Consider the following 23600-nt stretch of genomic DNA (forward strand, 5'->3'; position numbering starts at 1 on the left):
TAAAAAATGAACGCATTCTGGTCCACAGAATAAAAAATGAACGCATTCTGGCCCACAGAATAAAAATGAACGCATTCTGGTCCACAGAATAAAAAATGAACGCATTCTGGTCCACAGAATAAAAAATGAACGCATTCTGGCCCACAGAATAAAAAATGAACGCTTTCTGGCCCACAGAATAAAAAATGAACGCATTCTGGTCCACAGAATAAAAAAATGAACGCATTCTGGCCCACAGGTCGCAACCGTCACAACACATGCACAGGCATGTTACTTTTCATCTGAGACATAACAACGAAGCAACACGATACAAAACAAAAACAAAGAGAACATATTGTACAAATCAATAGAGGAAAATTGGATTTTTAGAAAGACTATGTAAGAATTAGGATAAATGTCTGGCCATGTCAGAAACCCCTTCCAGTATACTACATGAAAAAAAATGCGTCAAAGTGGTATTTCTTACACTAAGACTCGTCGCTGGACAACTATTTCAGATTCCAGTGAATCTGACGATGTTTGGTCTGTATTGGAGCCAAACGCCATGCATGAACACATGCATCTTTGTTAATGACATATCTGAATTTGCTCAAATGCCAATCTGTATTATAGTTAGCCGGAACACCTGTTGTCAACAGGCATTCATAAACGGACGATGTATCCACTTATGTCAAGGCCATAGGAGAAGTCCATAGCTGTACGTTGCCACAAAGCTTGACGTCACGACGTTTATACAAACATTTAATATACTCCGTCCTGTTGGAGTATTTGCCTGTCCCCAGCGTTAATCATCACCTATGTGCAACGTAGCTGTATTGCATAGACACTTGAATCATTCGGAATTGTAAAAAAGCAATTATGAGATGTGTATGTCCACCTTTCGAGTGTCCAATTGTGTACTCAGTCCTCCACGGTGTCAACGAGTACATTCAACCAGTAGGACATCGACGGGAAGATTGTCCGTGAGGCGATAGACTTAAGGTCAATGTGACTATGGGACTCGAACCCACGATATTGGGGGTTCTGAATCTGAAATGCACCTAACAACTGCGTAGAACATCTGAGTCACCTGTTAATTATTTTGTTGTTGTTGGCACCGTGGTTTAGATTACAGTGAATGTTTGGTCGGTTGTATTGGAAGAAAACGTTTGTACTTAGTAGGATGTACAGATTGATTAGATATTCATAATCCTCACCACTTTGTCATTCCCGATCTACCTGGGTCCGGGTTAGATCTGATCTTCAGTGACCCATACTTGTCGTAAGAGACGACTGACGGGATCAGGTGGTCAGGCTCGCTGGTTTGGTTGACTTAATGTCATCATACCCAATTGCGATTTCGATGCTCATGCTGTTGATCACTGGATTGTCTGGTCCAGACTCGATTATTTACAGACCGCTGCCATATAGCTGTAGTGCGGCGTAAAACTAAGTTCACTCACCCACTCCTCTATACCAGATGATAAAGCGGTAACGGTTTAAGCTGCATTTTGAAAGGGTGTTGTTTTGGGTCAATTATTTACAGACCGCCGCCAGATAGCTGGAAAATATTGTCGAGTGCGGCGTTAAACTAAACTCACTCACTCACTCACTCTCTTCTTGTTGATCTTCTTGATTATCATCTTTATGTTGGTGACGAGCGTTTAACAGTAATTCGTCGCTTAATACCAAGTTCAACAATATTAGAACTACTTAAGTGTGGAAAGACTAAATAGTGGTTGAAGTCGTGATCATCGATTCTCGGGGTCGATATACTATGACATGCAATGAGCCATGTCGCAGAGGCTGAGCATCCGATCCACTAAGTCATCTCTGGTAGCCTGTATTACTGAATGGAATCCCAGCAGTTGACATTCACTTTTCAAAGTAAATCATTGTGAGATGACCACACACTTAAAAACAACAACGAAAAACCCTTGTATTATTTAGACCAGGCATGGAATCTTCCGTCCCACTATTTTTATTCATTTTTGCATAATTTAGCATTTGTTTGACAATACTTAGAAACTGGTCTTGCTGGCAATGTCTATGTCACAAATTGTGGTCACAGATGACGCGTGGTCAGTTCATCTCTATGTAGCTTTACGGCACTGCATCTGAACAGGATATTTACTCAAAAGGATTTGTACTCAACAGGATATGTACTCAATAGATATGTACCCAACAGGATATGTACTCAACAGGATATGTACCCAACAGGATATGTTCTCAACAGATTTGTACTCAACAGATATGTACTCAACAGATATGTACATAACAGATATATACTCAACAGATATGTACTCAACAGATATGTACTCAACAGATATGTACTCAACAGGATATGTACTCAACAGATATATACTCAACAGATATATACTCAACAGATATGTACTCAACAGATATGTACTCAACATATATGTACTCAACTGATATGCACTCAACAGATATATACTCAACAGATATGTACACAACAGGATATATACTCAACAGATATGTACACAACAGATATGTACCCAACAGATATGTACCCAACAGATATGTACTCAACAGATATGTACTCAACAGATATGTACCCAACAGGATATATACTCAATAGATATGTACTCAACAGATATGTACTCAACAGATATGTACTCAACAGATATGTACTCAACAGATATGTACTCAACAGGATATGTACTCAACAGATATATACTCAACAGATATGTACTCAACAGATATGTACTCAACAGGATATGTACTCAACAGATATATACTCAACAGATATATACTCAACAGATATGTACTCAACAGATATGTACTCAACATATATGTACTCAACTGATATGCACTCAACAGATATATACTCAACAGATATGTACACAACAGGATATATACTCAACAGATATGTACACAACAGATATGTACCCAACAGATATGTACTCAACAGATATGTACTCAACAGATATGTACTCAACAGATATGTACCCAACAGGATATATACTCAATAGATATGTACTCAACAGATATGTACTCAACAGATATGTACTCAACAGATATGTACTCAACAGATATGTACTCAACAGATATATACTCAACAGATATGTACTCAACAGATATGTACTCAACAGATATGTACCCAACAGGATATATACTCAACAGATATGTACTCAACAGATATGTACTCAACAGGATATGTACTCAACAGATATATACTCAACAGATATATACTCAACAGATATGTACTCAACAGATATGTACTCAACATATATGTACTCAACTGATATGTACTCAACAGATATGTACTCCACAGATATGTACCCAACAGGATATATACTCAACAGATATGTACTCAACAGATATGTACTCAACAGATATATACTCGACAGATATGTACTCAACAGATATGTACTCAACAGATATGTACCCAACAGGATATATACTCAACAGATATGTACTCAACAGGATATGTGGTCAACAGGATATGTACTCAACAGATATGTACCCAACAGGATATGTGGTCAACAGGATATTTACTCAACAGATATGTACCCAACAGGATATGTGGTCAACAGGATACTGGTATTCATATTATATTAGCGAGTGCCAGTAGGGAGTGGTAAAAACACCATTCAAAGGTCATAGTATTACATTTTATTCACTGGAAGTCGGTAGATATAAATGAATGTTGTCAATTTATGAAATTTATGATTAATATTTTAGTAACCCTAACCAGCGAGAAGCGGTTGGGTAGCCAAGTGGTTAAAGTGTTCGCTCGTCGGTAGATATAAATGAATGTTATGAAATTTATGATTAATATTTTAGTAACCCTAACCAGCGAGAAGCGGTTGGGTAGCCAAGTGGTTAAAGTGTTTGCTCGTCACGCTGAAAACCGACATGAGTACAATGTGTGAATCCCATTTCTGGTGATATTGCTGGAATATGGGTAAAAGCGGATAGAACTAAACTCACTCAACCTAACCAGCGACCATGAGAACATGAATACGTGTACAAAACCCATAGGTAATATCTGTCACATTTTAGTACATTTCACTGAAAGTCTGCAATTAATTTTCTCGAATGACTTTGCCTTCAAAAGCTTGATAGAAAAGCCAGTTTTAACAAAAAGTTATCAAACTTATGAATTTATTATTAACATTTAAACAGAAGCCACAAAAATATTTCCACATCCATAAGAAATCTCTGCTCAAAGCAGAGTGGAGTGTACAATTCTGACTATGTCATTGATTTAAAAGCTACTCACCGACGAGAAACCCACAAGAAATGTAGTTGAATACCTTTGAAGAACTTTGATAGAACTACAATCTGTTTTTAGCATTTGTGAAGCAGGTTGGTGGTTGCCGAGCTATTATGTTACTTTTGTCTAGCGTCTGTAAGTTACATGTGTACTTGGTACGTTTGCAACAAGCTACGTACACATAGAGCCAGTTTATTGGTGACGCACGATTATTCATTTAGGCCCAACGATGCGTGAACAATATAACCAATGGTGGCAAGGATTCTGTGTATTTTCTGAGAAAGGATGAATAGGTTTCTCACAGTTTGGTCTGTTAGTTTGAAGGGTACATTATTTGTTCTTGGTGGAGGCTCAGTAGATAACGAAACATATGAATAGGCATATGTATATAAACATTGAATTACATACACAATATTTGGATATAAATTCAACGCCATCATCATTCCTTCAGACGTGGATTTTCTTCCAAGCTCTCCCGGACGAACATGAAGATGCTATTTGTTCTCGTGTCTTGCTGCTTGGTCGGCTTCACCACAGGCTTTGTGTTCACGTCACGTAAGTTTTGAATAATTTTAATCCCATTTTCAGTTTACCTGACAATTGTCAGAGAAGACATTTTTTCAATTAATATTATGATTAAACACAATTTCTTTAACATCATTAGTTTTTGTACTCGCTGCACAACATGATTACCGTCAGTAAGAAATTACAGAACAACCCAGTTGTTTTATAGGATTGTCCTACTGTGATCTCGATAGATTGACGATAAACATATGAATACTTGGGGGTTGTCATTTTCGAAGTATTTAATTCCAGTTTGTAATTTGAATTCGTTAAATGATGAAGCTGAGCAATACATATTCGACTGCGATAAATGTATATTTTCGAAGTGTAGAATGTTTGTGTGTGAAGCCAGATACGTTTTCCATTATGACGAATTATACCTCATCCGTTTGAACGTAAAGAACCTTAACTTCGTTTGGGTTTTATTTCTTTTATGTTTGTAAATAAATCTAACGTTTGATTGTTTAATCTGGTTCCAGTTCTATGTATGGGAAAATCTCGTAGCGACTAACGTTTGATTGTTTAATCTGGTTCCAGTTCTATGTATGGGAAAATCTCATAGCGACTAACGTTTGATGGTTGGATATTGATCAGTTCTATGTATGGGGAAATCTCATAGCGTCTAACGTGTAATTGTTGGATCTGGTTCCAGTTCTATGTATGAAAATCTCATAGCGACTAACGTTTGATGGTTGGATATTGATCAGTTCTATGTATGGGGAAATCTCATAGCGACTAACGTCTGATTGTTGGATCTGGTTTCAGTTCTATGTATGGGAAAATCTCGTAGCGACTAACGGTTGGATCTGGTTCCAGTTTTATGTTTGGGAAAATCTCATAGCGACTAACGTCTGATTGTTGGATCTGGTTCCAGTTCTATGTTTGGGAAAATCTCATAGCGACTAACGTTTGATGGTTGGATATTGATCAGTTCTATGTATGGGAAAATCTCGTAGCGACTAACGGTTGATTGTTGGATCTGCATTGATGATAGATGCGTTCGTGGATTAATATATACGTAGAACCAATCGTCAAAATGCCAACCGAATACAGATATATATTTTAGTTGTATTTGTGTAACATGGCATAAAACAACCGTTCAAAATGATGAATGGCTGATTGTTCGAATAAATAATGGATTTAGCGTTGATATATGTTCATGTAAAATTTACTTTTTCTTTCTTTTTTTTTCAGCATGTGAGACACAACAGCACACGTGCTATTCCCTGGCTTCATGTCCATCTGGCACTACATCACTGGAATCTCTGTGCTTTGATAACAAAATCTGTTGTGTTGGAACTGCGCGTATGTACAGCCTTGATAACTCGAACTAACTATACTCAGTAAAAGCAGAGGAACTTCATTATTTACTTTACGATTCAGTCAATCAATGTTGATATAATACTAATGAATGTTTTGAGAGCACATCACCACTTGCACTTCCTTATGACTGTAGTTGTTTGTACAGGAATCGGTCTTGAAAGATGATTGGTGTATGATGTGAAATTTGCATCTGTACGATTTTCATTTTCAAACAAAAATAAGGCAAAAGCAAGCACAAATAACTATGTGATGCAAGATGATTGTAATGGTCTACGGTGATTTCTCGACCTTCTTGAAAACCGTCAAAATCAAGAATGGCACCCCATGCGTTGTGTTCAGGGATGGTGATAAAGGCAAATGGTGGTGCGTTCATAAGATGTCTGTCTTTGGAAAGTTTGTTAACGCTTACACTTCCTATCCAAATTAAAAGTTCAGGTTCCCCTACTTTTTTTCTGAAGAGTATATGAAAGCTATGTATATCTCGAATCTTGTTTTAACTGAACATCTTAGAAACCGCTTCATTCACTCCCACCCCTCCCTGTAATGGTGAATAATAGCGAGGAATTTGTGTTCTTCTGAACTTGGCATGCTGTGTAGATGATACTGCGTTGTAGTTAAACTTACTGTTGTGTGTAATGTACTCTCTCTCATGTAATCGTGTAGCTGGAATATTGCTGAGTGCGGCGTAAAACTAAAATCACTCACTCACTCATATGGCCGTGGAACCTAGTTCACAATTCCTCGTGAATTTGGTCAGTGAGCATGATCCAACTGCGCATGGGTATCATACCAGCATTATTTTCAAATATGATGTGATGTATAACTGTGGTATTATTGAACAGGGCCTAGATTTTCGAAGCTTTCTTAGCGCTAAGATAGTCGTAAGTGTAATGTTAATGTATGGCACTTACGACTATCTTAGCGCTAAGAGAGCTTTGAAAATCTAGGCCCAGGTCTTAAAACCTACTTACCCTTTAGCGTGTGTTTACTTGTTTCTGATGTTACTTACAACCGTCATCTTTTGAGTTGAAATGTTCTCCTGTTCTGGCATTCTTCCTACCAGATTAGCAAAATGTTGTCTGATATTTAACCCCAACCACACCCCCTATGTGTAAGGTTGTTTTTAACAGTACCTATTTATCGTGTTATAGAGTGTTTACCCAACCCGTGCGTAAATGGAATTTGCGAGTTTGTTGGGGGAGTTAACACGTGCAACTGTAACGCTGGCTTCAACGGCCCTACCTGTGAGGTAGATGGTAAGAGTCAAGTTTTTTTCAACACAGATTTCTAAGAGGAGTCTAAAAGTTTTAACGTATTGTAGCATAATCCCTGAATAATGAGGGATTAATTAAGTACTATTTCTCTCTTTGTTATGTTAATGCATGAATAATCATTTAAAAAATGTACAAATGCTTTGAATAATTATACCTTTAAGTAGAATAAACTTGATAGATCACGAATTGTAATACGTCACAACTTGTTAGCGCTACCCTCACGAAGGTAATACTTAACAACTTGTTAGCGCTACCCACGAGACATGTAATACTTCACAACTTGTTAGCGCTACCAACGAGACATGTAATACTTCACAACTTGTTAGCGCTACCATCGAGACATGTAATACTTCACAACTTGTTAGCACTACCCACGAGACATGTAATACTTCACAACTTGTTAGCCTACCCACGAGACATGTAATACTTCACAACTTGTTAGCGCTACCTACGAGACATGTAATACTTCACACCTTGTTAGCGCTACCCACGAGACATGTAATACTTCACAACTTGTTAGCGCTACCCACGAGACATGTAATACTTCACACCTTGTTAGCACTACCCACGAGACATGTAATACTTCACAACTAGTTAGCACTACCCACGAGACATGTAATACTTCACAACTTGTTAGCTCTACCCACTGAGACATGTAATACTTCACAACTTGTTAGTGCTACTCTCACGACTTGTAATACTTCACAACTTGTTAACACTATCCTCATGTCACCATCTACGTGTCAGTTGTTGAATGTTTTCAGTATGTGCATCAACCACACCTTGTCAGAATGGCGGTACGTGCCAGGGTACAACAACCGGTTCACGGTACACGTGCATGTGTCAACCAGGATTCTCCGGTATCAACTGCGAAATGAATGGTAAGTATCAGCCATATTTATCAGGCATATGGCATATTCTCTATACGTGATTGTTTAACAGGTACATGGCAGTAGTTCATGTAGATTGCAGTTCATCATACGTACGGCACTATCTCCTTTAAATGATAGTTCATCATACGTACGACACTATCTCCTTTAAATGATAGTTCATCATACGTACGACACTATCTCCTTTAAATGATAGTTCATCATACGTACGACACTATCTCCTTTAAATGATAGTTCATCATACGTACGACATTATCTCCTCTAAATGATAGTTCATCATACGTACGACACTGTTTCTTTAAATGATAGTTCATCAGGCATACGACACTATTTCATATAAATGATATTTCATCAGGCCAACGACACTATCTTCTTTAAATGATAGTTCATCAGGCATACTACACTATCGCATATAATGATAGTTCATCAGGCATACTACACTATCTCCTTTAAATGATAGTTCATCAGGCATACGACACTATTGCATATAAATGATAGTTCATCAGGCATACGACACTGTCTCATATAAATGATAGTTCATCAGGCATACGACACTATCGCATATAAATGATAGTTCATCAGGCATACGAAACTATCTCCTTTAAATGATAGTTCATCAGGCATACGACACTATCTCCTTTAAATGATAGTTCATCAGGCATACGACACTATCTCCTTTAAATGATAGTTCATCAGGCATGCGACACTATCTCCTTTAAATGATAGTTCATCAGGCATACTACACTATCTCCTCTAAATGATAGTTCATCAGTCATACGACACTATCTCCTTTAAATGATAGTTCATCAGGCATACGACACTATCGCAGATAAATGATAGTTCATCAGGCATGCGACACTATCGCATATAAATGATAGTTCATCAGTCATACGACACCATCTCCTTTAAATGATAGTTCATCAGGCATACGACACTATCTCCTTTAAATGATAGTTCATCAGTCATACGACACTATCTCCTTTAAATGATAGTTCATCAGGCATACGACACTATCTCCTATAAATGATAGTTCATCAGGCATGCGATACTATCTCCTTTAAATGATAGTTCATCAGGCATGCGACACTATCTCCTTTAAATGATAGTTCATCAGTCATACGACACTATCTCCTTTAAATGATAGTTCATCAGGCATACTACACTATCGCATATAAATGATAGTTCATCATACGTACGACACCATCTCCTTTAAATGATAGTTCATCAGGCATACGACACTATCTCCTTTAAATGATAGTTCATCAGGCATGCGATACTATCTCCTTTAAATGATAGTTCATCAGGCATGCGACACTATCTCCTTTAAATGATAGTTCATCAGTCATACGACACTATCTCCTTTAAATGATAGTTCATCAGGCATACTACACTATCGCATATAAATGATAGTTCATCATACGTACGACACCATCTCCTTTAAATGATAGTTCATCAGGCATACGACACTATCTCCTTTAAATGATAGTTTATCAGGCATACTACACTATCGCATATAAATGATAGTTCATCATACGTACGACACCATCTCCTTTAAATGATAGTTCATCAGTCATACGACACTGTCTCAGGTGAGTAATACTACAGATCATTTCACAGTGGGGTTCATATTCTTCTGTATGTTTCAGCTTGTGCCTCGAATGGACCGTGTCAGAATGGCGCTATGTGTTTGCCTGTACAAGGTGCACCATACCAAACCTGCAGTTGTCCGGAGGGCTTCACTGGAACCAACTGCGAAACCAATTGTAAATATCAGTTGCACGCCACAGTGATGGTTTTGTTACTTAATTTATACGAGAAATGTAGAATACTGTATGGATGATTACTTCTGTATTATGAAGAATGAGATATCCTTGGTCTCTGCTAATTGAGGGCAAGTGTTGGCGGATTTGAAAAGCTTCTGCAAGTTTTCTTTTGGTGAAGCCCTGGAGGCTGTTTGGATAATATTTGGTGATTTGATTTAAGTGTTCTCTGATTCTACGGTGGGGTAGCCTAGTGGGTAAAGCGTTCGCTCTTCACGCCGAAGACCCGGGTTCGATTCCCCACATGGGTACAATGTGTGAAGCCCATTTTCTGGTGTCCCCCGCCGTGATATTGCTGGAATATTGCTAAAAGCGGAGTAAAACCAAACTCACTCACTCACAGAGAAAAGTGGACAAAACATACAAGGTTAATAAGACCATGCTGATACAAAAATGTGTCTCCTGGTGCTATTATTCAACATTGTTTTTGACTTTTATATGTGATTATATGTATTAATTATATAATTTCAGTGTGCATGCCAAACCCATGTAACACTGGATCCTGCGGTCCTGCTTCTAACGCAAACGGATACAACTGCACTTGTACCGGCAACTATTTTGGCGTTAACTGCGAATCTAACTGTACGTACCTGCGTTTCCACTGCCCTTTATCGAAGTATAAAGATTTAAACAAACTGGCTTTGATTAACGTTCTTAAAGATGTTCAGTCTACTTATAATTTAATTTTTTCTGAGACAACTATTACAAATAAATAATTTATAAAACTTATATTACAAAAATGGAAGTGAAGGAAAAGTGTACATTCTATATATTCGGTGGAACTATTACCAGTTTCTGCCAAATTCACATTTTACTATACATACATATAGGGGAATTCGCTCACACAAGTCGCGTAAAGTTTAGCCGACGTGGAATTTAACTTAAACTAACTTACGCAGAGAGAGGCGGAAAATTGTTGTGAATAGTTAATCTTTGATGATATTTTAAACACGATAACAAAATCATTTTTGATTCGGTGCGATATATAATTTTAGTATTGGGAAATATAGAAGCTCATTGAAAAAATTCCAACGTTTATGACGTCATTGCAGAACTATTTTCCTTCACGTTTGTCGTAAGCAGTAGGGGAGTAATCGTAAATATGGAAGTGTTTTGCATGGGTTTGATATTAACTCGTTTTTTTCATATTCATCCTATTGATTATTATCTGTACGTCGTAAAGACAGGGACATGTCCGCGATAAATTCACCTGTGACATGCCCTCCTGATCCGTAACATGCCCTCCTGATCCGTAACATGCCCTCCTGATCCGGGACATGTCCGCGATAGATTCACCTGTAACATGCCCTCCTGATCCGTAACATGCCCTCCTGATCCGGGACATATCCACGATAGATTCACCTGTAACATGCCCTCCTGATCCGAAACATGCCCTCTTGATCCGGGACATGTTCGCGATAGATTCACCTGTAACATGCCCTCCTGATCCGAAACATGCCCTCCTGATCCGGGACATGTCCGCGATAGATTCACCTGTAACATGCCCTCCTGATCCGAAACATGCCCTCCTGATCCGGGACATGTCCGCGATAGATTCACCTGTAACATGTCCTCCTGATCCGTGACATATCCACGATAGATTCACCTGTAACCTCTGTTGATCTGTGACATGTCCGCGATAGACTTATCTTTAACACCTTCTAAAACATCTCCTTCAAATCTGCATCTCCTATGAACTGAAAACATTATACACGGTTTGTTATTCAATATTCTCGCTTGGAAATAACTAGGATCACGACTGACATTGTTATACTTGTCCTTCAGTGTGCTTGAATAACCCCTGCAATACGAATGACACGGATGCAAACTGCACCTATCCTGATCCAGCCAATGTTCAGACAAGGCTCTGTGTATGCAATGCTTCCGCTGGATTCCATGGAGAGCTATGTGAACTCAATGGTAAGTCTTGCCTGTACATCATACATGTAGGCATGCCTGTTCCATGCTACAGTGTACGCCTTGAATATATATGCTCCTGTGCTCACATATTGACCACTGAGTTTGTAATGCAACAGTCGGATACCGTGTGGATGCTTTTTAGCATATCCACTTTTGTCTGAATTGGTGATAGGTAGGTATATTAGTCAAACTAAAAGAAATTTAACGACCAAGCACTTTATATCACCATGAGGGCAGGGTTGAAAATTCAATCCTTTGGTTTGGTGACTTCAGTACATTTCGTATTTGTGTTATTTCGATACAAGACGAGGCTTATGTGAGTCATGGCAAGATGACCCATGATCGAGAGATTGTTCAATGGTCAAGGGAGTGACACTTAACTTATCCTTCTAAATAGATTGCGACTATTCTCGCAACACAAGGATTCGTTATCTAAAGTATGATGAGCAGTCGATGCCACTATATATATAAGTCGAATAAGTAGCTCTTCTTGTTTTCCAGTGTGCCAGCCGGATCCCTGTAATGGTGGCTCATGTTCCAACATCGGCAACACAGACTACATGTGCACATGTCCCTTCAATCGGACTGGTCAGAACTGCACCGAGGCAGGTAAGTGACCACTAGGGTACAGGCGAACATTCGGACAACTGGAACGTCCTGATCGACTGGTTACTTTTTAACACATTCGAACATACCTTACAATGATTTCTGAATTATCATTTCAAAACACTCCGATGTACAGGAATGATAGCATACTAAATCCGACCCAAAGGTGCTTTGTTGACAAGTTGAACTTATTTAATTGAAATTAATATAAAGGCCCACTAGTGACGCTTCTCATAATGTTTTTTCCTTATGTGATTTTTCAGTCTGTGACGCTTTTAAAAACGTTTTATCCTTATGTGTGGTTTCTCTGCCTGTGAGGCTTTTAAAAACGTTTTATCCTTAGGCCGCATAAAAAAAATTCTTGTTTCTCATCACATTTTAAAAAAATATGGGTCGGGCGGGCGGATTTTATTTTTATGTTATATTTATTTAATGTAAAAAAAACTTGATTTCTCTGGAAATTTACACCTTCAGGGGCGTAGCTACCATTATACAGGCTTACACATGATTGTTGCTAAAAGGGTTGGGCAAGCCCTCAGCACTATCTGAATATAAAGCTTTGCAATCTATCGGGCTTACACGAAAAAATTGGCTTGCTACGCGCCTGACCTTTCCTCCGATAGAAAACTTTGAAGCGTGAAATATTCATGCACATTTTGAGAGTCAACGTTGCATTTTCTCTAGTATAAAAAATCAAAAACATCTTAGGGTCGGGTCGAATTTTTTGGTCGGGCGGTAATGAGAGAGAGGAGTATTTTCATATATAGCCTGTCGGTTTTAGTGTGCCCGGGAACTCCGACGGAGTGTAGCGGTCGAGGTATATGTGTACCTGATGGCACGACACCCAAGTGCAACTGTAGCGACGGCTTCTTTGGCAACAACTGTGAATCCCGTAAGTACACATGCGTTGAACTAAATGGATGACCACGAGGACATATGTACTTATTTGACCCGTGAAGATCCGGGTTAGAACTGGCATTCAGCGACCAATGCCTGTCGTAAGAGCCGACTAACGGGATCGTACGCAATCGTACCCCAAAGTGCGTACATCGATGCTCGTGATGTTGATCACTGGATTGTCTGGTCCAGACTCGATTATATACCGACCGTCGCCATATATCTGGAATATTGCTGAGTGCGGCGTTAAACAACAAACCAACCAACCTTCAACTACTCACCCGTGTAGTTACGTGGAATATTGCAGCGCATTCTCTTAGGTAGTTCAGGTTTCCAAGTGAATTATACTTCAATTCTCGCTGTCAATATGTTTTCAACCGCAAGGCTCTGTTTAATCCAGGTAAAAGTGCTTCTGATTAAATATTTCATTTCACTGTATTGTTATCATTACCGAGACCTTTGTACAAGTAGATTTCATTCCTATGGTGGAAAAATCGGAATGCAGGATTCTAAAATGTCACGATAGACCGATTAGTTTTCGGTGGCCCTTCTCCCTATAAACATCTTAGTTGAAAATACACCAGGTTTATTTTCCATGTGCGTGCGTCAGTATGCGTGTTCGTGCGTCTGTGCGTGCATGCGTAAACATCTGCACAAGCCTTATATACTAGTAATCTTGTACGACTGCGAGTTGATGAAGTATGACATTGGCTTCTCAGATTTCTTGTTAGTCTTCACCGGAACATCACACAATACAACTGATTGTTTAATGTGCACTTGTATAGTTTTATAAATTGTTCCAAATGCTTTACAGAGGTGCCTCCATGTGGAATACCGCTCGTCCCTCGTATCTTTGGCGGAGCACCTGACCAAGCGACAGAAAATCCTTGGAATGTGAAAATCGTCCAAACTGTTACTAATGATGTCTTCTGCAGTGGTACCATCATTGACCTTGACTGGGTTGTTTTCGATGGATATTGTGCCGCGTTGTAAGTGAAATTATCATGGAGCGTTGAGTTGAGTTGAGTTGAGCTGGGTTGAGTTGTTTTGAGTTGAGTTGGGTTGAGTTGAGTTGGGTTTAGTTGGGTTGAATTTTTTAGATGAGTTGGGTTGAGTTGAGTTGGGTTGGGTTGGGTTGGGTTGGGTTGGGTTGGGTTGGGTTGGGTTGAGTTGAGTTGAGTTGAGTTGAGTTGAGTGTCAACAAGTCAGCAAGCCTGACCACCCGATCCCGTTAGTCGCTTCTTACGACAGGCATCGGTTACTAAAGACCTGCTATTTCAGGTGCAATTTGACGAGCGTGTTTGTGTGTGTTTGTGTGTGTGTGTGTGTGTGCGTGCGCGCGCGCGCATTGACACCTGCACACGTTATACAAGTTTTCATTAAGCCAATGTAAAAATAGGTGTAGACACGTTCTGAATTGTACTTTATTTCACTCCGTTCCCTGTTCCACGCTGAGATAAATATTATCTCTGTACTCCAAGGCCACATGAGGAATACGCTAGCTGTCTAGATTCGAATGGTATAATCTGAGAAAGATAACAACAGTGGGTGCTTTAGGGGTTAAAATTAGATGAGGAAATAACTCCAGTTTAAGGTTTTTGAAGATCACAAAGAGTGAATTGACTGTTAGGTTGATTGACGGTTTATTTATATATTTTTCCAATTATTGTTTTACTGTTGGTGACTAATGAAAATACAGATATGTGTGACCAAGCTTTTAATATTACCACGTTTACTATTTATTTGTATTAAAAAGTCGATAAAAAGAGATGTAACCTTTTATATATTTTGTTGTGCATATTTTCAGTTGTGGTGGCGCTTGTCACGTCTTGTTGGGAGACGGGGCGGTAGTAGAGCAAGTGAGAAACATGTCTAACGTCCAAGTCCACCCGGACGCCAAGTTCAACACAAGTATACAAACCTTGTTCGCTGTTGGGTCTGCTGATCCTGAAAATGTTCTCCGTAAGTGCATTTACTTCAGTCACTACAGCAACATATCAATGTTGAATTCGCGTCGAGAGAGATGTTTCAGACCAGGGTCCCGTTTCACAAAGCTCTCGTAGGCCTAAGATCTCGTAACTTTTGTCGTAGCATCTGTACATCCTGTACTGGGCCTTGATTTTCGAAGCTCTCTTAGCGCTAAGATAGTCGTAAGTGCCATTCATTAACATAAACTTACGACTATCTTAGCGCTAAGAGAGCTTCGAAAATCTAGGCCCTGTAACACTGACTTACGATAGTCGTAGCTACGAGAGCTTTGTGAAACGGGTCCCAGGATTGGTGTCCTGACAAACATTAATCCTTTGGTTTGGTGACTTCAGTATATTTATGTTATGTAGACTGTTTTGATACAAGAGGAGGCTTGTGTGGGTCATGTCAAGTCCCCTGTGATCAAGAGATTGTTGATAATGTATATGACATCTTTCTTATTTCGTATTATTCTACTTCTCCAGCTTACAACGTGGCTCTGGCCCGGCTTTCGGCTCCTATTAATCCTGCCGTAGGGGTGAACCGCGTGTGCCCACCAGCTGACGTCTACAGCACATTCCGTGCTCCCAGGAACTGCAAAGTTTCAGGGTTTGGCCAACAGACCCAAATAAATGGTACGTTTCGTCATTATTATTCCTTATATTTTGGTGACTTGACTTATGTCTCTTGATTCCTCGGGGAACAAAGGGCCGCAACAACCCCCCTTTGGTGAGATTTGGGGGAACTGGGCCTGAATTGAATGGGGTGGGGTGGGATAACCAAGTGATTTAAGCGTTCGCTCGTCCCGCATGGGTACAATGTGTGAAGGCCATTTCTAGTTTCCTGTGAGTTTCTAGGACTTCAGTCCTGCCTCACAACGAAGCACAAGTGACACATGTGGTCACACTCTAGGCATGTGAGTTTGTTCAAAGTTTGCCTCTGTTTATACCAAGTTACATTATGTTCCTGGCGGCTACGGCAGCCCCGTTTCCCCGAAATGTAGTGCGCAGTGGGATTTGGGCCTTTTTGTCCCCCTCCAAAGTCATGTTTTGTTAGGTTCTGCTAAGTTTTCTCACGGTCTATCACGGTATCCGCGAAGGGCCGTTGGGAAAAACGGGCTGCTGAGTCCCGGAAGCTCAAAGGCGAACTACGGTTCGGCCCGCAGTCCACTACGGATGCCATTACGTTTCCTCCCGGCCTGTCGCACTCTGATGTGTTCCCTCACGTTTCCCACGTTTTGCGCGTTCTGTCAAGACTTTCTACGATGAAACGTGGACGCCGGCCAGCTTTGGACCACGTTTGTGCCCACGGTATAAAAATAAGCAGACATCGTATCACGAGGCACAAAAGCAGCATGAACCCCCAAGATGAAAAAGATTTTGTGTTTGTATGTTTGCTGGGGGCCTACATCGAGTCCTTGCGTCAGCAAGAAGGCCAGCATCAGCTGCAGAGAGGGAATACCAGAGAACGCAACGTGCCGTATGTCGCCTGCCCTGTAAACCGTCACACGCCTCGATGCACCGTGATGGAACGGGACGAATCGGCTACTATACACCCTAGCTTGCCGTGAGAACCGGGACAAAACGGGCAACAAGGGTGAAACAACCGTGACAAAACGCCAAACAAACGTGGCCGAACGTGACAAAACTTGAACCTTGAGATGCAGGGACGGACCGTCTACAAGTTTTGTTACGGTCTATTACGTGTTGTCACGTTTTGTTGCGTTCCCCCCGTTTTACTACATCCTACTAGGTTTCTAGCACCGTGGCTAATTTTTGAACTGTTTAAAAATCTGGCACGGCATCCACGGCAACCACGGACCGTCACGTTTGCTCATTCCGTCCCCCCACGTTGTCTCACGCGGATCCTGTTTTGTCCCGGGGCTGCCGTGGCCGCCGGGGACACAGCGTAACCCTAGCATTACCCAGCAGTGAATGGGTACCCCGTGGGATAAGTAGTATGACCTTTAACCTTCTTGCGCCTCACAAGTAGCTTGGGTTAAACAGGGTAATAATGCTTTAGCACTTTGAGCCTTGAGCATGCAGAAGTGCCTGTATACAGGCGCTTTATAAATAGCCATTGATCTTATAATTGTTATAAAATACAACCAGTGTCTTGTTTCTAGAAACGCTCTTCTCAAACGCTTCAACCGTGGTCCGCCAGGTTCTTGACGCCGTCATCCTTGATGACAGTGTGTGCTCCTTTATAAGAAACAGATCTCAACCGGCAACAACTCATTGCGGCTTTTCAACATCTGGCGCCTTGGTCTGCAATGTGAGTGTGAACAGTTCCCCTGTTGGCAGAAAGCTGCAGATAAACAATAATTGCATGTGTTTATTAGCATAATATGTAGACGATTTCACGTTCACGATGACGATATTGTATTACTTATCTGTGTAGCATTTAAGAGCTGTTATGCTGAGGAAGATTGCCAATGGGACGTTTTGGGTGTAGATGCTAATATATATTGCAATGAAGTTTGCAGTCCTTAAAACCTGTTCCGAAACATTGAAAAAAAGTATTTTTTAATTAGATGTTTGTGCAGTGTCTAAAAGTGCTTGTAGGTTTTACTGATGCCAGGCTAATAGATTTGGCTACAAATTGAGACCATTGTTTTGTCGCTAGCGACTTTGGCAGTTCTAATATCGTGAATGTTCCGAGCCAAAATTCAAAATTCCCGCTCAGAATGTGTACAATTCAGTTGAGAACTGGAGTTATTGAATAATTTTCGTATAAAGAAAGAGACGAATAATCATTAAGCTTAGTATTAACGTTATTTGTTATGAATAGTTAGGAGTATATTTTGTATTGTAATGTACTATAGGCCTGTGGCCTTATCAAGTACGGAAAAAAACATACAGTTGTGAAAACAAAAACAAATTCTTCAATTCAGGGGGACAACGGTGCTGCTGTGGTGTGCCAGAACGTAACTTCGGGCGAATGGACGATCGAGGGAACTGTATCTTACCTGCCCGATAACACGGCCAATACCTGCGCTCGCACTTTCGTCTACACTGATATGAATGCGGTATGGGCCTGGATTCAGACAGTTATAACCGCTCCCTAAACCCTGAGGGTTCAGACAGGAGGAAATAATTGTAATGAATGCGGTCAGCAGCTGTACCTGCTTCCTTAACTGATGACTGAACAATAAAATATGCATTTCATCATCGATTTATGTTGTCCTACGACCTTGAGAATACGTTCAAGCAGGGAGACTATATAACGTTGTAGATTATCTCCGGTTCAAGCTGCTTTACGAAGATATGCCGGAATTGAAGAGTCAGGCCGAATCGTGGTTTAACCCTGAGATTGCTTTGCGTGCGTGTGCGCTTTTTTTGTTGGAGTGTTTGTGTATGTGCGTGCGTGCGTGCGTGTGTGCGTGCGTGCGTGCGTGCGTGCGTGCGTGAGTGTATGTGTTGTTGTTCAACGCCACAATGTTCCAGCTCTAAGAACAATCGAATATGGACCACACAATCCAGTGATCTACTCTGTCTGGGTACAACTGTACGCAATCAGTGACCGACATTATGACCAGCGATCTACGCAATTGGGATGCGATGACATGTGTCAGTCCGGAATTAAAACGTATCACACTCTCTGAGTTGTTCCGGGTGGTGGGGTAGCCTAGTGGTTAAAGCATTCGCTCGTCACGCCGAAGGCCCCGGTTCGATTCCCCACATGGGTACACTGTGTGAAGCCCATTTCTGGTGTCCCCCGCCGTGATATTGCTGGAACATTGCTAAAAGCGGCGTAAAACCATACTCACTCAGTGACATTTACTCACTCTGACGTGTTCCAATGGTTGACAATGAAAATTATTTTCTAACTTTTAACATTCCAGTTTTGGACCTCTGACTTAAAGAAGAAGGCAATAATGGCTATAGAGCGAAAAATATCGACGTATCGAATGTAGACCTTCTAAAATTATTGCTTAGTTATTGTGTTGTAATTTCTCAAAATATTCCTTAGTAAAAAAAATTTCTTACCTGGCACGTTGAATATTGAGCATACATTTGTCTTGTTGCAAGTTTTGATTCCAACGAACACATCTGCCAATTTTCACAAAGATTTTTTACATTTTCGTTCATTCCACAGATCATGTAGATCCTTGGAGGCCAAAAGAAATTCATACAATCCCCTTATTTGGTCAAGAATGGTTTGACCATAAGTAAGTGAGCGAGTATAGTTTTACGCCGCTATTAGCAATATACCAGTGACATCACAGCGGGGGAAACCAGAAATGGGCTTCACACGTTGTACCCACGTGGGGAATGGAATCTGGGACGAGTGAACGCTTCAGCCACAAGGCTACCCCACCGCCCCGGCCACATTCCCACAGTTTTTAATGACAAATATATTTCACCCTCGTGTCATCTGATATCAAATAGTGAGTGAGTGAGTTAAAATTTAAGGTCACCTCGGCAATATTTCAGACATATAGTGACGAGAAAAGTTGTACATACACAATAAATACAAGTAATTAAACGACCAGTCATCGACGGACTGTAAAACAACTAGAGTATCACAAAAAACAGTTAAAACTAGCTAGCATATATCTTTAAAAGTAGAAAACTATTTTAGACAATACAACGTGAAAATGGGCTACAACTGAAAGCAGATGACCATACTAGGGGGCCATGGGGACATACAGTACCTTTACTACCTGCATGGACCCTAGTTGGATTTACACCATCCCTTCAGATGTTACCGATTGTAGACACATTTAGCCACAAATTAGAATGACAATAAAACTACGAGTAAACACGTGGAAGATTAAATTTTACTTCGAATGTTTTGGACTTACGTATCCTCTCAGGAGGACAATAATTTAACTTCAACCTCCCTTGAGGATACCGCCACTAACAATCTAATTTAACTATCAATAATAAAATATATATCTATATACAAAACATATCAATCAAAATTTATCAATTAGTACAATTTCTTTTAAAAATTCAATAATTCAATGATAATTAATATTGCTGTTTTTGAACTGAAATATTTATTGTGATGGAAAAATCAATACAGTCAAGCTGATATCAAATATATCAACATTCGTTGATAAAAGTAAAACTATCCTCGGCATGCCTCCCTCGGATATTTGTTACTTTATCAACTCGTGTTGACATATTTGATATCAGAAGACAACTGGGTTAGATTCTATTTATCATATGACTGATCGATTGTTATCGATGATATTAATCAAATCAATCTCCATGCATCGATTAAAAAGCATTTACAAGCGTTCTAGTATGCTTAGACAGGAGTTTCCAACTATGGAACAGCAATTGCTTTAAACAAAATTAATGTTGGCACTTTCTAATGAAGGGATGGTTTACTATAAAATTGTAGTCATGATTTCGAAAGTTCTGTGACTAAGAATAATTACGACTCAAACAACGGTTATTGTAAGAATAACTTGATGTGATCACGAGAGATTATCCTCGTGTGAAATAACACTTTAAATAACATATATTAGACATGGATATATATGCAATATGCCTGCAAAACACTATAATATATTTTCATTTATCATAATTAAATTCCATAATCACAGTTGGCTAATAATATATATTTAACATATACTCAGCAACAAAAGTTCGTGTGACGCTATTAAAAATGGTGTAGAAAAACACATAAGAAAACGAAGTTAATACAAACACTTTTGTTTCATAGAACAGACATTTGACCTGCTAATGACAACCTTAATTTCGGATAAGTGACAATTTCAAAGGGTAAAACACCAATCTGAATGCTTAGGGGGTAAAAAAAAGTCCCACTCTAATACCGGGTGTGACCACCAGCAGAATTGATACAGGCAACACACCTCCATCGCATGTCTTGTGTGTAGCCGTAATTCACCCCAGACCATCACGCTACCGCCTCCAAACCGATCAATTTCCATGACACAATTGTCAGCATAACGTTCGCCACGTCAACGGTAAACTCGCACACGGCCATCAGCTCTGTGAAGCAAAAATCTGGACTCATCCGTGAAGAGGACATGATGCCCTGACGTTGAGTCCAGCTCACATGCTGTCTAGCCCACTGTAGACGTCGTTGGCGATGTTGTAACGTCAAAATCGGCCGTCTTGATGGCGTGCGATGATCCCAAAACGCCGTAAACGTCGACGAACGGTTTGTGGTGATATCCGCCTCAGTCCAGGGATGGTTGCTGCTGTGACTGTTGCTGGCTGGAAACGGTTCCGGAGGTGTGTCTGTCGAATCCAGTTGTCTTGATGTCGGGTCGTTACCGGGGGTCGACCATTACGAGGACGGTCTCTGACGTGATTTGTTTATTGGTGTCGTTGCCACAAGTTCCATACTGTGTTTCGATGGACTTTGAATCTGCGAGCACCTTCTCGTTGTAGAGTACCGGATTGGAGCATTCCAATAACTCGCCAACGTTCATTTTCTGTTAGCCTTGGCATAACAATTGTTTAATTCTGCTGAGAATTTTGATGTTTTTTCAGGTTGCACTCCTTCAACGTGTCTTTATCAGGAATGAAACATTCTCTCCACTACCCAGGTTTAAATATCCACAGTCTAACACATTCTTCACAAAAATTCTCGTGCAAAGTAATTTTTTCATGATTTGCAAAAATTACCTTGACAGATGCGTTTGGATACTCTGTCATAGTGCCCTGAACCCGTTATTTCATGATTGTATACAAAAGTTAGTATTCAATAAAAAATATCCGTGTAACAAGAACATTTGTTGCTGAGTTTATTAGTTTATATAGTATTTGATCACTACGAATCAAAACACCACTGTCAATCAAGCACGTTTAATTACTATTACATATAGAAAATACCAAAACACCTACGTAAAATGCACTCACTTTGTCTGTACTTTTATTCAATAAACATATTGTTCACATCAATAACAATGAAATATACCATATTTTGTAGTAATGTTCGTCCAACTGCTATGTGCTCATCTAATATCTCCTATTTACAGAGAGTTTAGTTTTACGCCTCTTGAGTGGGAGATCCAGGCTAGAATTGGTCTCCAGCAGGCTCGCTGACTTGGTTGACACACTTGTCATCATATTCCAATTGCGTAAAACGATGCTCCTGATGTTGATCAGTGGATTGTCTGATCCAGACTCGATCATTTACAGACTGCCGCCATATAGTTGGAACATTGCTGAGTGCGGTGTTGAACCAACCAACCAACCAACCAACCAACCAACCAACCAAACAAACAAACCAACAAACAAACAAACAAACACACCTGTGTGGGAGAAACAATAGGAGTGATAGACTTAAAACCTGATTTGTTTAAGCCCATGAGCACGTGTATGGTGCTTTCGATCCTAGAAACATGTGTCTGGGATTAGAAAAAACGATCATATATGTTCTGTCAGGCTTCAGAGACGCAACTCAGCTCAGTGAACTATGTCACTTAGATGACTGGGTCAACCGTGCCTCTATCAGGTACAGAAAAAGAGGTCGATTGAAAGAAAGTAATACATAAATATGTGTTCTTTCGCAAGTGGCATGTTGAAGTATCACAGTATGACATTATCAACGCAAATGGCTTCCATTAATAAAAACCAAACAAGTCGAAATAGTGCCTACGTACAATCCATGATCACTGGATTGTCTGGTCCTGTCTCGTCTATTTACAGATCGCCGCCATACGGTTGTAATATTAGTGTGTGGCGTTAAAAGGTTGTGCAGGACACAATTATTGGTACATTTGGACAGGTGTGGTGCCATTGTGATATGACACCCTCCTGTTGACCAATCAAACTCGGGTTTCTTGCCAAGATGTGTTGGAATCTGTATAATGCTAAAATGGACATCACCATCTGAACCTTATGGTTCTGCCTCAGTCAAAGATATTGCAACGGCTGTTCGTTTCATTGGTGTTCGCACCGCACTCCGCAATATTGTAGCTATATGGAAGCGTAATGTAAATTATAGAGCCTGGGTAAATAGTTAATAGGGCCCGTACGTATGTCACGGCACTTCGCGAGACCTTAGAGACCGTTCATATCTTTTCGAATGGTCTCATGGTTGTCAGTTGACAGTAAGGAACCGACAATCCTTGCAGGAATAACAAATTTTCGACCTGACCATCCCCAAATTAGCCAACTATTACGACTGT

At 40.1% G+C, this 23600-nt stretch overlaps 1 protein-coding gene across 1 annotated transcript in view; it reads left to right on the forward strand.

Moving 5' to 3' along the window:
* Positions 1-8254: 8254 nt before the first annotated feature.
* LOC124260312 (neurogenic locus notch homolog protein 1-like) overlaps positions 8255-23600 on the forward strand; it is a 42164-nt gene continuing 26818 nt past the window's right edge. The window contains exons 1-11 of the mRNA XM_046694591.1: positions 8255-8261; positions 9917-10033; positions 10562-10672; positions 11876-12010; positions 12512-12619; positions 13398-13508; positions 14328-14502; positions 15321-15475; positions 15967-16116; positions 17607-17755; positions 18375-18509. Of these exons, the coding sequence (XP_046550547.1) occupies positions 8255-8261; positions 9917-10033; positions 10562-10672; positions 11876-12010; positions 12512-12619; positions 13398-13508; positions 14328-14502; positions 15321-15475; positions 15967-16116; positions 17607-17755; positions 18375-18509 (1353 nt within the window). The remainder of the gene's footprint in view (positions 8262-9916; positions 10034-10561; positions 10673-11875; positions 12011-12511; positions 12620-13397; positions 13509-14327; positions 14503-15320; positions 15476-15966; positions 16117-17606; positions 17756-18374; positions 18510-23600) is intronic.

This window comes from Haliotis rubra, unplaced genomic scaffold, assembly GCF_003918875.1.
Source record: "Haliotis rubra isolate DU_JTF1 unplaced genomic scaffold, ASM391887v1 Scf76, whole genome shotgun sequence".
NCBI classification, from domain to species: Eukaryota; Metazoa; Mollusca; class Gastropoda; order Lepetellida; family Haliotidae; genus Haliotis; species Haliotis rubra.